At 39.7% G+C, this 16141-nt stretch overlaps 1 protein-coding gene across 1 annotated transcript; it reads right to left on the minus strand.

Annotated features, from left to right (window-relative positions):
• Nucleotides 1-254: 254 nt before the first annotated feature.
• On the minus strand, nt 255-1259 carry LOC309549685 (trace amine-associated receptor 3-like; the record flags this gene model as incomplete). The annotated part of the gene is made up of 1 exon (XM_082250121.1): nt 255-1259. The coding sequence occupies one exon, from the start codon at nt 1257-1259 to the stop codon at nt 255-257; it is 1005 nt and encodes a 334-aa protein (XP_082106247.1).
• Nucleotides 1260-16141: the final 14882 nt, after the last annotated feature.

Below are 16141 nucleotides of genomic sequence, written 5' to 3' on the forward strand. Positions count from 1 at the left end.
ATTATATTTATTTATTAAGCAAATAAGTAAACTTTATTTAAACTTTATTATAAAACAAAGATTCATACACATTGAGAGTTAAACATATTAAATTAAACTGCCATAAGTTTTTTTTAGCATAATTTGCAGGATTCTGTAAAAATGTAACACATGTAAATATTATTTGCTATCCTTATTTCTATATTATTATTAGTTCATAATGAATTTGTACTTCAATTAGTGCAAAAACAGTTTTTTTTTTCTTATATAATTTCCTATTCAGCAGGAAACAGATTTGCACAGGCATCAGAATAACAAATTTTACCAGAAATTATAAATTTCAGACCTTTTCTAAACCATGGATAGAGAAAGCCATACAGAATAGGATTGCATGTTGAGTTTATATAGCTAAACCAGTTAAATACCTCAAAAATGACCTTTGGTGTTGTAAAGTTTATAAATGGATCAATTAATAAAGTTACAAAAATTGGCACCCAACAGCTAAGGAAGACACCCATCAAAATGGCTAGTTTCCTAGCTGCCTTGTGCTCTTTCCTCTTGGAAACCTTTTGTAATGTGTTTGGATCCACAACTGCGTTCTTTATAAGCTTTGCATGTTTTTGAGAAACCAGAAATATTTTCACATAGATTCCAACCATTACAGCTCCTGGAGAAAAAAAGCATGTAAAGAAAATAACTACTGACCATAATTTGTTAAATGTGATTGGACACACATTAAAACATTGGACTAGAAGATCATATCCCTCAATGCCAGACACATGAGAATTTGATATAACCACTCCTAATGAAAATATCATAGGAGCTGACCAGCAGAAAAAGACCAACCTTTTAATGATAGGCAGAGTAATCTTTACAGGGTAGTGGAGTGGCTTACACACTGCATATAACCTGTCCACTGCAATTATACAGAGATGAAAAATAGAGATGACACTTAAAGTCAAGTCAAAACCATAATGTATCTTACAGTACAAGTTTCCAAAATACCAGCAGTTTTCCACTGTTCTTACCATGCTGTATGGCATTATAAATATTCCAATACACATATCAGTTGATGCCAAGGAAAGAATTAGAAGATTTGTTGCTGAATGAAGCTGTTTAAAATGAGCAATAGTAATAATAATACCAAAGTTTCCAAAGATGGTAATAGTAATGGAACATGCAAAGAACATGTAAAGTCCTAGCCGGGTGCCAAGATGATGATTTGTCGAACAGAAGGATACGTTTTGAAATTGGGAACAATTCGGTTTTTCAATTTCCATGCTACAGAGTCATTGAAAAGCACACAGGTTAGGATAACACACACACATTATTCATTAATCACAAGGATTTATTTTTATATCTTAACTGACTGCGGTCCTAAAACAAACCACAAATAACGTTAAAAACTATTAAACTGTAGTTGGGCTTGCAGGAGTTGTTGTTTCTGTTAGCCACAAAAGGTCCAAAGAGGTATAGGAATAGGAATAAGGTGGCTTGCAGTAATGTTATCATTTTCAGTTAGAGATGAAATGAAAACGTCAGTTCAGAGGTGTTCCTAGCTAAGCAAATGGTGGGTGTGCTAGTTCCACTAATCAGCCAATAATGGAAAAACACATATTTCAGAGCTACAGTAGGAAGGCTGAGAGTCTTCAGAATGAAAACTGCAAATTCTTTTGCTTTGGCCTTCAAATATAATGGATAATTATATGAAATTAGATGTATGCTTTACATTATAGTTATGTAATGAATTGCCAACTTTTGCAGAAAAATCTTTGAATGAATCTTTACTCATCAGAATATCCCCTTTTTTGTCCTGTATACAGATGAGAATCAGGGCCACCTAGCATAAATTACAAGTGGCTTTATAGATGTGTGTTGACTACATTTTTTGTTGCCATTGTCACATTTCGGTGTATTTTTATAAATATTTACTTCATGATAAATATAATTGTTTCTATACAAAACAAGACGTACCTAGAGGAATATGCATTAGTAGCTCCCATAAAGCAGCTGACTGTTTTACATCAGTTAATAATTTATAAAGCTGACATGACTGACATCACTATTAATAATGGCAGTTAGTGAGATGATCTGATCAACTGCCGACTTTTACTGTTCTGTTGTAGGGTACTTATTTAACACAGCTATCCCATCCTATATAACATGATCATTTATCATATATAACTGCTGATAACTATTTATACAATTTATTAAATGCTTCTAAGTCAACTTCAAGTTACCTAAGCTAACCTAAGCTTTTGTAAATATACAGAACAACACTTAAGCTAAAATTTTACCTTTAAAAACCTGCACATTGGATATCCTCTCACACCAGGGATTGTTGCAGTAACACCTGCCTAATACACAGTGGCTGGCTGTAGGTTCCTTATATACCAACACATGTAATGTCAAGAGGCACAGCACTGTGGAATTCAGCTGCTGTATGCTGCTAGAGATAATGAATGTTTTTAACGTCTAGCCACCCCCTAGGGATTTTTTTTATCACATAATGAACTTTGAGAATAAAAAATGTAACGCAAAATGCTAAACAAAAAAATTAAGCAATATGGTACATTTGTAATGCAGTTCATAGAAAAATATAAGTCTGATACATGTAAAGATTGTATATTGTAAATGTATTTCTGGTAGATCAATCTGAATTAGGATGAACAAAGTGCAGCGGTGAATGAAAGTTTGAGCACCGCAGGTAAAAATGTGTATTAATGTGCAAAAAGAAGCCAAGGAAAGATGGAAAAATCTCCAAAAGGCATCAAATTACAGATTAGACATTCTTATCATATGTCAACAAAAGTTAGATTTTATTTTCATCATATACACTTTCAAAATAACAGAAAACAAAAAAATGGCATCTGCCAAAGTTTGGGCACCCTGCAGAATTAATATCTTGTACTGCCCCCTTTGGCAAGTATCACAGCTTGTAAACGCTTTTTATAGCCAGCCAAGAGTCTTTCAATTCTTGTTTGAGGTATCTTTGCCCATTCTTCCTTACAAAAGTCTTCCAGTTCTTTTAAATTTCTGGGCTGTCTGTCACGCACTGCTCTTTTAAGGTCTATCCATAGATTTTCAATTATGTTGAGGTCAGGAGATTGTGCAGGCCATGGCAAAACCTTCAGTTTACGCCTCTTGATGTAATCCCCCGTGGATTTGGAGGTGTGTTTAGGATCATTATCCATTTGTAGAAGCCATCCTCTCTTTAACTTCAGCTTTTTCACAGATGGCATCAAGTTACCATCCAAAATTTGCTGAAATTTTATTGAATCCATTTTTCCTTCTACTCGTGAGTCGTGAGATGTTCCCTGTGCCACTGGCTGCAATACAACCCCAAAGCATGATTGATCCACCCCCATGCTTAACAGTTGGACAGAGGTTCTTTTCATTAAATTCTGCGCCCCTTCTTCTCCAAACATACCTTTGCTCATTCCGACCAAAAAGTTCAATGTTAACCTCATCGGTCCACAGAACTTGTTTCCAAAATGCATCAGGTTTGTCTATATGTTCATTTGAAAAGTTCAAACGCTGATTTTTGTGGTGAGGACGTAGAAGAGGTTTTCTTCTGATGACTCTTCCATGAAGACCATATTTGTACAATTAACTCTTTATAGTGGAATAGTGTACCACAACTCCAGTGTCTGCCAGATCTTTCTGGATCGTGCAGTCAAACGTGGGTTTTGAATAGTTTTTCTCACAATCCTGCGAGCTGTTCTGTCTGAAATTTTTCTTGGTCTTCCAGATCTTGCTTTAACTTCCACTGTTCCTGATGACTGCCATTTCTTAATTACATTCCGAACAGAGGATATTGAGATCTGAAAATGCTTTGTTATCTTCTTATAGCCTTCTCCAGCTTTGTGAGCATCAACTATTTTCAGTTTCAGTTTTCTAGACAACTGCTTAGAAGATCCCATGGTGCTGACTGTTGGGGCAAGGTCAGATGAGTCTGGGCATATAACACCTTTGAGATTGACATCACCTGGTCTTGCCAGATGATGATTGAGAACAATCCATGACATTGGCAGGTCTCAGCCTTGCAAAGGGGGCAGTGCATGGTATAAATTCTGCAGGGTGCCCAAACTTTTGCAGACGCCATTTTTCTTGTTTTCTGTAATTTTGAAAGTGTCAATGATGGAAATAAAATCTAACTTTTGTTGACATATTATAAGAATGTCTAATCTGTAATTTGATGCCTTTTGGAGATTTTTCCATCTTTCCTTGGCTTCTTTATGCAAATTAATAAAAAATTTTATCTGTGGTGCCCAAACTTTCGATCCCCACTGTATTCAACCTGTTTAAATTCATGTTTTTCATCCTATGGCATACAATCTTTGTTTTACAAAAACATATTTAATACAGAATGCTCCTATAAAACAGATATTACAGAACACTCTACTTTTTTTTTTTTTTTTTAATAGAGAACAGCAGAAGTAATTTCCTTTCATCGAAATACAGAAAGTAGCGCCAGGTGGATGAAAGAGTACAGGACAAATTTGATTACTGGCGAATAAGTCATATAAAAACAGCCAATGCGTTTTGTGGAAAACAGGGCTCAACACAGGATAAAACTTAGATGGGCTCAAAGAAAACAGTGACTTCACAGATCTCTATTAGATTCATCTTTGAACTCTTTACACGGAGTAACAATTCTCTAAAATAGTTCTCTAAATGTTTTTTTTATGACTTATTCACCAACAATTAAAAATTTCTTGGACTATTTGGTCCAGATTTCGTCTTGTGCCCCTTTCTATAGTTCTATGGTTTGGGCTACTGTCGGGTGTTCATTGATGGAAGCCTTCTATGTGGGAACCTCCTCTCCAGACCAAAGTTCCCAGGACTTAGGAGTTTATTAGGCTCATATATTGTTTATTTCAGTAAGCGCCGACCTGCGGGGGTAGGTGTTTCCACCTTCCCCCCCTTTTCCACCTCTTTGGGTAGGTTTTTCTGGAGTCATTCTTTTCAGAATTGATCTGCTTAAGAGTATCTTGCTTTCAGCATTTTGCCTAACAATGGGCCTTAAATTGTATGAAAAGGAAATTTATTTTGCTAGTTTTACAGGCTGGGGAAGGGCTAGAACTCAAATTGGGTTACTCTTTGCTCTTTCTGTCCTGCTGGGAAGCTATTTCTTAAATCCTTGTTCCATTGCTGATGATATACAATATAAATCTTTTATTCTTCAAATTGTAATTAGTTGCGTAGAGAGTTACTTATCTCCCCCACAGCCATCGCTACATGTTTTTATATATATATATAAGTGGTGTGTGTATATATATATATATATATATATATATATATATATACATATATATATATATACTGTATATATTTACACTGCTCAGAAAAATGAAAGGAACACTTTGAAAACACATTAGATCTCAATGGGGAAAATATCATGCTGGATATCTATATTGATATGGACTAGGTAATGTGTTAGGAACGAAAGGATGTCACATCGTTTGATGGAAATGAAAATGATCAACCTGTAGAGGGCTGAATTCAAAGACAACCCCAAAATCTAAGTAAAAATTGATGCAGCAGGCTAGTTCATTTTGCTAAATTTCACTGCAGCAACTCGTACTCAGTAGTTTGTATGGCCCCCACGTGCTTGTATGCATGCCCGACAACGTTGGGGCATGCTCCTAATGAGAAAACAGATGGTGTCCTAGGGTATTTCCTCCCAGATCTAGACCAGGGCAATCACTGAGCTCCTAAACATACTAAGGTGCAACCTGGCACCATCAGATTGATCGAAACATAATGTCCCAGAGGTATTCTAGTGGGTTTAGGTCAGGCGAGCGTGGGGGCCATTCAATGGTATCAGTTCCTTAATTTTCCAGGAAGTGGCTGCATACTTTCCCCACATGAGGCCGGGCATTGTCGCGCACCAGGAGGAACCCAAGATCCACTGCACCAGTGTAGAGTTTGACAATGGGTCCAAGGATTTCATCCCGATTGCTATTGGCAATCAGGGTGCCATTAACTAGCTTGTAGAAGTCTGTGGGTCCCTCCATGGATATGCCCCCACAGACCATCACTGACCCACCACCAAACTGCTGAATGATGTTACAGGCAACATAATGTTCTCCATGGCTTCTCCAGACCCTTTCACATCTGTCACATGTGCTTAGGGTGAACCTGCTCTCATCTGTGAAAAGCACAGGGTGCCAGTGGCATACCTGCCAATTCTGGTGTTCAATAGCGAATGCCAATCAAGCTCCTCGTTGCCGGGCAGTGAGCACAGGGCCCACTAGAGGATGTCTGGCCCTCAGGCCACCCTCATGAAGTCTGTTTCTGATTGTTTGATCAGAGACATTCACACCAGTGGCCTGCTGGAGGTCATTTTGTAGGGCTCTGGCAGTACTCATCCTGTTCCTCTGGGCACAAAGGAGCAATTACTAGTCCTGCTGATGAGTTAAGTACCTTCTACGGCCCTGTCAGGCTCTCCTAGAGTAACTGCCTGTCTCCTGGAGTCTCCTTCATGCTCTTGAGACTGTGAGACACAGCAAATCTTCTGACAATGGTACATGTTGATGTACCATCCTGGAGGAGTTGGACTGCCTGTGCAACCTCTAAAGGGTCCAGGTATCGCCTCATACTACCAGTAGTGACACTGACCCTAGCCAAATGCAAAACTAGTAAAAAACAGTCAGAAAAGAAGAGTAGAGAAAAAAAATCTCTGTGGCCTCCACCTGTAAAACCATTCCTGTTTTGGGGTTGACTCGTTGTTGCCCATCTAGTGCACCTGTTGTTAATTTCATTAACACAAAAGTAGCTGAAACTGATTAACAACCCCCTCCACTACTTAACTGACCAGATCAATATCACAGGAGTTTCATTGACTTGATGCTGTACTTTGATTAAAAAGTGTTCCTTTCATTTTTTTGAGCAGTGTTGTCTGTAGTAGAATGCAGTTAAGCTGTGTATGTGGGATCCAGAATTTTAATGCAATAATTTTTTCTCCCTAAAGACACAGCTGGCCAGAGTTTTCCTTACTTTCTTTTGCATGCACAAACCAGTATTTCCTAAAGCAGACCTCATGGATCCTAAGATATACTGTAGGTGAATTAGTCCAGAATACTGCACCTTAATTGGGATTCCCCAACTGGGAGTCATTGTGATTTATATCAAAAGTTTTGTAAACTGTTTAACTTCTGTTCTTCATATTGCCCAATAAAGATATAAAAGTTTAATATTTTACCTTTATAAGCTTGTCTACAAATCACTTCTGCATTACATAAAAAAGTCCCTAGGCTTCAGTGACACTTATCTGGCACAGCTGCTTTTGGCCCAAATGGAAGTGATAGAGTTTTACCTTTTTACTTTCTTAAAAATGCAAAGCACTACTTTAAAACAGACACCTCAGGATGTCTGTCTTCTTGGCTAAACCTCGCCAATTGCCATGCCACAATTCAGTGAGACTGAGTTGGTGGCCAGTAAGGATGCATTGGACAGGGGGTGGCAGTTAGTGAATCATCAGGCACTCTTTTTTTAACTTTTTGTTTATTGAAAGATTTTCAAGAAAAATACATGTACTGTCAGTTACAGCAGCAATTATTACATGGTAAAAGAACATTCCCCCAGGCTGGTAAGAGAACATTTCTCCAGGCACTCTTTTGATGGATCTCTAACAAAAAATCAAGCCTGTGATTGATTAGTCTGACTGAGAGGCTAATCTAAGTGGAGTATCTGAACTAGAATGCTGGCATTTTTCTGCTATGCTTATCTGCCTTAGAAAATTCTACCCCCAAAAAAACGGTTTCCTTTTTTAGATAGAGTGGGGAAACAGTGCCTCTGTCAGCGTTTGACTGCAGTTTATGCTACTGCTGGAATGATTCTTCTTGTTTTCTATGTGGTCCCAACACCAACAGGGCAATAATGTAGCACCCTCTGTCTCCAGTGTAGGAAACTTTAGTCAGAGGAAACAGAGGAGGGGGGATTAATTTGTTAGAGTTAGCTGGAAAATCTCCAAGGGCTAATTCTCTGTTACCTATGCCCTGGCTTCTAAAACTGCTGGAGGGTTCTAAAACTTAGATGGTGGAAGAGCAGAGATTAGGACTGAATATTTATGGAGTCTCCTGCACTCTCTGGGTGGGGACTGCTCAGAAGTTGGAGAGTTGTACCATAAATATTCCGGAGCATGACCATGTGGTGTGCCCAGGGTCCAGTTGCCTGGAGGGGACCCCTATGCTGGGCAGAAGGAAGAGGCCAGAGAGAGAGAGAGAGAGAGACCAAAAGCAGCTGAAGCCTTATACTCTTTCAGCCTCAGTTAGCCTTAGCTAAAGCCATCATGAAAGCCAAGATCAGGACCTGTTCAGCAAGAGGTCTGTGCAGAATTCACTTGAGCCTCAGGATTCATCACAGGGACTGAGTGAGTAACTTCAACCTCTGCATCCCAGAGCCTGATAAAGGAGAAGCAGCCAGGTGTACTACCCAGCTTTCTACCAATGGACAGCTTAGAGTCACTTAAAGCCAGTACAGCTACCCTACACCTCTTTCTTGGGGTATCTAAGGAGCGGCCACGTGCATCAGCATTTTCTATGGGAAGAGAGAATCTGCATTCAGTGATTGGAATATTCTTGCTATCAGGTCAGCTGATCTGTTTATCCTACGGGAAGACAGCATAGTGACTTTTAGCAGCCAGAAAGTTAGCAAGTCCTTAGTTTGCATTCAAGTTACTGTTCTGGGCAACCCATGTCTTTCTTTACCTATCCAAGTACATCCCCTAATAAACTAAAACAAATCAAACACCCTGGACTGGTTCTTGAAGTCTGAGCAAGTGCTTCAAAATACCTGTTGCTTGGCTGTGCATGTGAGGGGAGACCCAAAAATATGGCGGTTCTGTAGGGGTAGCACTACAATATCATGATCAGTACACAAGGGAAGAAAGAGGGGAGTCCTCTATAGGTCCCCATATGTAGAAACAAGTTCTACCGGTTTAGGACCTAGGCTCCAATTTTATGTTGGTCCCAGGGTAACTGCCCCTTTTATTCTTATTGTTAATGTGGCCTTGCCTACATTTGCCCTACATCCACATGTATGAATAGTGGGTGGAGAATCTCTACAGAAGAGCCAAAAAACAGCAATTAAAGTCTTGCAGATTTTTTAACCTGCAACTTCTATCCAACATGATCCAAAAATGTTGATGATGGAGTTGAACTTTAAAGGGGTTGTAAAGGCAGAAGGTATTTTTTACCTTAACACATTCTCTGTATTAAGGTAAAAAAAAACCTTCTGTGTGCAGCCCCAGCCCCCTTATACTTAATTGAGCCTAATCTTGATCCAGCACTTTGCCAGCGGCTCTCTCCTCTTCATCTCTCTCTTCACTGGCCATGGAGGCTGTCAATCAAAGCCTGTGAGGAGACAGCAGAAGGGGGAGGCAATCTCACTATGTATCTCAATGTCCCTCAGGATGGAGCCTGCATGAGTTCCTTCATAGCAAGTGGCATGCACTTCTCTGCATTCAGGTAAAAATAAAAAAAACCTTCTGCATGCAGCTCCCAGCCCCCACTTATACTTACCTGAGCCAGATCTTGATCCACTGATGTGCACGAGAACAGCAGCTTTCTCGACTCTCTCCCTCACAGGCCAACAGCACATTTAAAAACTAAGATTGTATTTACACTTTTGTAGTCAAACACCTAATTTATATTTCTCATTCACATAGCAAACCTTAAAGGGTAACTCCACTTTCATGGGGAAAAAAATCATCAAACAAAGAAAAACAATATAGCGTATACACTTGTGATACAAATCATATTGTAATTGAATGTTATTAAAAATTATTTTTCCTTTTCCATCGGTAGCTGCTGTAATTTTCTGGAAATGCAATGCAATATGGCTACCTGGAGCTGTTCTGTACACAGAATGTGTACTGACCACAACCCAGAAACATTATTTCCTGCTTGTCTGATTGGCTCACCAATTTTCCCTGAAGTCTGCCTAAGATACAAGTCAGATTTCTGGCATCCCCTGCAACAAAAAATGTCATTTTTGGTGAGATACTCCCAATACGAACACGTCTAAAGAGATGCATGCCCAGCAGCTTTCCTCATTAGAGCCCTGCAGCTGCCACAGCTGATAGATAATTATGAAACCACTCCCATTTGACCCACTCAGCACAGAGGAACAAACAATGATTTCTTCAGAATAACAAAAGGTAGGAATCTGCAACAAAGTCTGGTATAATCCTTGTAATGTAAATAGATCACCCAGAGGGGAATGTTTTTTTCTCAACAAAAGTAGAGTTACGCTTTAAAAATATAAAAAAAATGCTGCCTACCTTTTTTACTTCCTTAAAAATCCTAACTACCGTTCCCCTTTTGTGTAATGTTAAGGAGAATGTCGTAGAGTTATTTTTACCATGATAAACCCTGTATGCACTGTGCTGGCCGTCTCATTATTAATTGTAAACTAGTTTTGAACACTCAAATCTCATCTAACTTGTTCGGCAGTACATTGTATGTTAGTGTTAGTGGATAGTGTAGGAAAGAGTTGGAACTCCTATCACGTTTTTATTGCTACCTGTGGAGAATTACCCTTTCTACTTGTCCTGGTGAGGTTTGTCACCAAAACAGTAAGCGATGATAAATTCAAAATATTGTTACCTATTCCAGGGACCACCGTCTAAAAGGGGAATTTCCCCTCTTTATAGGAAATTACTTTCATTTTCTGTTTTGTCTGTGAAAAAGGAATTAAAGTGAGATCTCACCAGCAGGACACAGACAGCAAAAAACAAGCGGACCGTGTGTTAACACTTCTATTCTCTATCTAACGGGTATCCAAAACTGCCCAAAAAATATTTTGGCTTTACTTACTCTTTCCCAAATGATAAAAAATAAAAGTTCTTCAGCATCATTGCATAAAATGCAGGGCTATTAACCCTAGTAATTACATGGAGGCAAGAGTGCACCAAGGCCCACTGGTAAACTAAAAAAAAGAATCATCTACAGTATGGACTGCCTTTGAGAGGAGGCTTTGTGGGACCATTTGTACCGCTTGACGGATCATGCTGAAGCGAGGACTAAAGAAAGTATTAGGCTCGGTACACAGGCCAAAAATTAGCCAAAAACAGTCCATTCAGCATGAACCTACCGACTTTCAGACCGTGTGTACAGCTCCTCGTGTGACCGAAGCTGGTCTGACCTACTTCTGATGAACAAACATGTTGGAAAACCAGCATCTGAACAGTGCTTGCAGACAATGGCTGCGAACGTTGATCAGTGTGTTCTGGAAGGGAATGGGATAGCTCAGTGGGGGAGATTGCCACACTAACTAAGAATGTGTTCTGATCTGTACATTTTTGTTTTTTCATTCAGCCTGCTGGGTTAAATGAAAAATAAATGATAGTGTGCACCCAGCTTTACAACTGGGTACTCTATCCCTAGGCAAAAACAAGCATTTAACCATTGCAGTAGCTTTTTTTCTTCTTCCCAGAGCTGGGCTTTAATCTTGGTTTTCACCTTTTCAGAGCTCAGAGTGAGAGAGAGGAAAAAACAGCATATGGAGGCTATAGGTTGTGCTGTAGACCTTATGTGTAAAAAAGATATATGCCGAGCAGAGTGACAGACAGATGAGCTTATGAGTCTGCTGCTTCTCCTTTACTGTCCGGTCATGGGCTAGGGCAAAACAAGAGACCAAATTTTGTTAGGTAAAGGCTAAATTCACCTCTTGAAGCATGTTACATGTTACACCTGTATTTCAGGTGTAACATGCTCCAGCTCCTGCCCCCCCCCCCCCCGAATCTCCCAATGCCCCCATCCTGTGACACTGTCATATTTTAAAAAATGGCACTGCAAAGCAAGGCTCCACCCACACAGTCACGTCATTTATTCCCAGGAATCTGTGAATTTAGTTCTCAATGAAATATGAGGGTGCTGATGAGCGCCCTTGTAGTTCATTGACACTTCCTCCAGATTTCTAGAAGAAAGCCTGTATAGAGGTATGGGCAGGAAATCTGGAGTAAGTGTGTACAACAGCCTGACATTGCAATCGCGATCTACTGATCGGGGATGCAATGTGCTGCAGGCTCCAGTGCAAAAAATAATAAATGCATATTATTTTTTCCTGCATTATTTTTTTCAAAAGGATGAACTTCAGTAAAGAAAAGTCTGTTCTCCAGGCTTGTTGTACAGTCTAGCAAAGAAAGCAAATATTAGGAATGATTGGACAAAATAACTAATTCTTTTGCTGGTAAAGCAATTCTCATAATGATACATGTAGACAGTCTTTTTTTAACAAACAAGGCATTCACAATATATATTGCCATATTTGTATTACAATCAAGCACCATTGATAGAAAACGATCATTAATAGAAAAACAGTTTGAACCTTTTTGACTATGCCATTTTCAAGGGAGGATATTTCTGGTCAGGTATTTATTAATGAAAAAGTATATGAACCTTTAGGACACAAAAGTAAAAGATATAGGTGCCGCTAAGGTTAAAGGTGCAGTCCAAAGCCAGCTGTGAATGATGGTCAGTATGGGAGCCTGTCCTGGCTCCAATCTTCAGCAAGGCAAAAAATGTGTCCATGAGCTGCACATTACAAAGCAGACCCATGTGAAAAAAATAGTGGCAGCCTCAGCCAGGGCATCACAATGATTAAGCTCCAGGGGGCGAAGCAGAACGTGTTGGGGAGTGGCATGGCCGGAGCCCAGGGTGAGGCTGCCACTCATCCTGTCACACAGGTCTGCTTTGTGATGTGTGGCTCACGGACACATTTTTAACCTTTTAGGGCAGCCATACATGGATCAAAATTCAGCTTGTTTAGCAGGGACTGGCCAAAGTTTGATTGATGTATGGGCAGGCTGGTTGTACAGAAGTTGATTGACTGATTAACTTCTGTACAACCAGCCTGTCAGGTTTTTCCCTAACAATCAGTGCCATCAGCTATAGCCGGCAACACTGATCAGTGTGTTGTAATGATGGGAATGTCTCCCCACTGTCAGAACACAAAAGCACAACGGGAGTGATTCCCCCATATACCTCAAATGTGTGTATGGGGGAATAGGGTAATTTTTTTAAAATAATAATGTATTGTCTGCCTTAGGCCTCATTCACACAGGAGGCTGGTAGGATTTGTATAGCATGTCCCAACTGTATATTCAAATCTTCCTCTAGATGTAGACATGCCCCCAAATCATCATCTCTTAAGAGCCATTACCCTACACACACTCCAAGCTGGATTTCTGCATATCTAATAGGCCAGAGCTTAGGGAAGCAGGGCTGACAAGGGCAGGACAAAACTGCCTACAAATCATGTTGCTGACTGTCAGTATTATTTTCCAGTGTATGAAAAAACATTTTGACTGTCATTCTGCATGCCAGTGCACTCCAGCTGGGTCCTAGTTCTCCTTTTACAATATTACATTTTTTACTGTCTATTTACAGTTTTCTCCCTATGGGTCTGTAGACCTAGAACCAAATAAATAGCAGAGTAGGGGGAGAGTTGCCCCATTCTTCCAGTTGTTGATTCTAGGTGTACTGACACAAACTGAGAAAACTGTCTCTTTCAATGTCCCCGCCTCCAGCCTTGGAGTTTCTTGTATGATTATGAAGCCTGATCTTGTTACTGTGATACTAAGGCATGCCGATTGACTGGGGTAGGAAGGGGAAAAAAAAGGAAATTTGGCTTAGGGGGAAGGAAGCATGAATCCAGCCTTGCACACAGTGTGTGAGCAGGCTCTTGGGTGTTTTCTGGTGTAAGGGGCCCTGCTCTAAGCAGAAGGGTCCTTAGCTCAAATTTAGTGTTGTATAGTCAGCCTGAGCTAGAATTATTATAGTACTGTTTTGTTGGGTTTTCCTTGCATTCAGGGTTTTGTTTACTGATGCCTGTTGCAGCGAGTGTTCCTCAGCAGATAGAAACAATATTGCTGAATTATAAATGATTTATGTCTTCCTGGCCAACAACTAGTTTATTGCCAGTAGTCCATGCTGGGGAAAGATATAAATATTTAGGGTGGTTGTTGCCTCCTGTTGCAAGGAGAGGAGGTTGTGTTAGAAGTCTTTACTGAAGCCATGAATGGCCCTGTGTCAAGAGGCCAGAAAGCATTTACCTTTCCCTGCTGCAGGGCATATCCAGAAGCAGTTGAGCGGGAAAATAGCTGCCTGTATGGAAAATCTTAAACAGAAGCTTTGCTGCTGAAATTGTTCTGAACAACTGGGAAAAAGCTGTGGCATTTGCCGGAAATTCTGGATGTTCAGTGTAAAGCCATTTGTGCCACCTTGTGGTGTTTTACAGTCTGAAGAGTACATATTGCCAGTTTCAGCTAGAAGTCTGGAGTTGCATTTTGTCACTTTTTGGGAATCCTGTGCCCTAGACTTCCTTGAGTTTATTATGCCTTAAATAAATATTGACATGTCTCAAAGTAAACTGGTGCCCAATTTCTTGCACGCAACAAAGAGTCAAAGATTCCACCCTGAGGTTGAAATGCTAGCCTACCAAGCTTTCTGGAGGGTGACACATTGGGAGAGAATTCAATGTTTGCTTATAAAGAGGAAGAGTTCAGCAGTCCAGCGGACAGGGTTGACAACATTGCCCTGGTTTTCAGAGCAGCTCAAATATTTGGGAACACACCTAATATCTAGCACACCTAGGTATTTTTCTGTACTTGAAAAGGTTTAGATCACATACAGAATCTGGTGCAGCTGTGCATAGTAACCAATCAGATTCTTACTTCAGCTTGTTCAATTAAGCTTTGACAATAAAACTTAGAAGCTGATTGGTTACTATGCACAGCTGCACCAGATTCTGAGTGCACACGTTTTAGTGAATTTCCCCTCACTGTGTCCTTTGTTGGAAGAATGGCTGTATCTGCTAAAGTACAAAAACATTAGAACACTCAGGAAAGAAATTGATATATTGTTTTCCCTAATGTAATGCATACACAAATGCAAATATGTGCCCTGTGCCATCAGTTTGTAATGCTATGATACTTTTTCAGAGGATATCAAAGTCAATATCCAGAGGAACTTCAAAGTTATTAGGCCTCATGCAAACCGGTCACCTGGGAAGCACTGTTGCCAGGAGCCTGTTAAAATCAATGACAGCATGATATACACTTACACTGTACACAACTGTACACACATCTGAGTGGTACACTACACACATACAGGGAACTATAGCCCAAATGCAGAAAGTCTGCATCTGGGGCATAATTGTAATCATACCCTTTGCCGAGTACCGCTCGGATGTGCATACTGATGCTTATAACCAAAGCACATGTCAGCTTGTTATTGTTTTTGACATGCTGCTGGTAGTAGGCTGGGGATAGGACCCACCTGTGCCTCCTGGGAGCCAAAATACCCCGTTTTGCTGTATGGGCAAAAGCACTCATGTGTATTAGGCAATAAACATTGTCAAATAAAAGACTTACAAGTATGACAAGAGTTTCTACATAGTTATAGAGGTTACACTGTCAAATATGTTTCACATACCGAAATACATTTACAACATACAACATTTACAACATACATATCCATAGATAGTGTATTCTAATCCAAATGTGTTGGAGGCACTTACATTTCTTGAAACAAGGTTTAGTGCAAAACAGCAACGTTTATTTTATCAACGTTTCAACAGTACGCTGGCTGTTTTTCTCAAGACAACAGTGTATTCCATTTTATTGAGCTCACAGAAACCACTATATGTAGCTTTTAGTTATCAACATTATTTTCTACTTTAAATGAATGCCACTAATAATATTTTTTGGGATCTAATGTAACAGTCACTTACACAAACGTAAAAATTGAAAACAAAAGTTCTGGTGCTTTTTGTAGACAGCACTTATTCAGATGCTCATTCAGACCTCTTCCTATCCCTGGTCATTGATGCATCTGAGAAAGAACATTTAAAATTCCGGCCTCTGTCCTGGAATTTAATAATCCCACTACAGGTTCTGTGTGGAAGTAGAATCAGTGGTATATTTTCAAGTTCATGCAGGCAGCAATCATGATCGTCTTTATGTAGGCGGTAGTATGCAGTGGTAACTATTTTCCAAGTACCCCATAAGGCACTACCGAAACAACACGTTTTTAGCTTAAGAGACTGATCAAGGCTGACTATGCAGTATACAATCTGTACAAACTCTGTACAATCTCCTTTATATGTACCATAACTATGTAATATGAGGATACACCTAAACCATTAATTAAAT

This window comes from Pelophylax lessonae (genome assembly GCF_965119305.1).
Source record: "Pelophylax lessonae genome assembly, chromosome: 3".
In the NCBI taxonomy this organism is placed as follows: domain Eukaryota; kingdom Metazoa; phylum Chordata; class Amphibia; order Anura; family Ranidae; genus Pelophylax; species Pelophylax lessonae.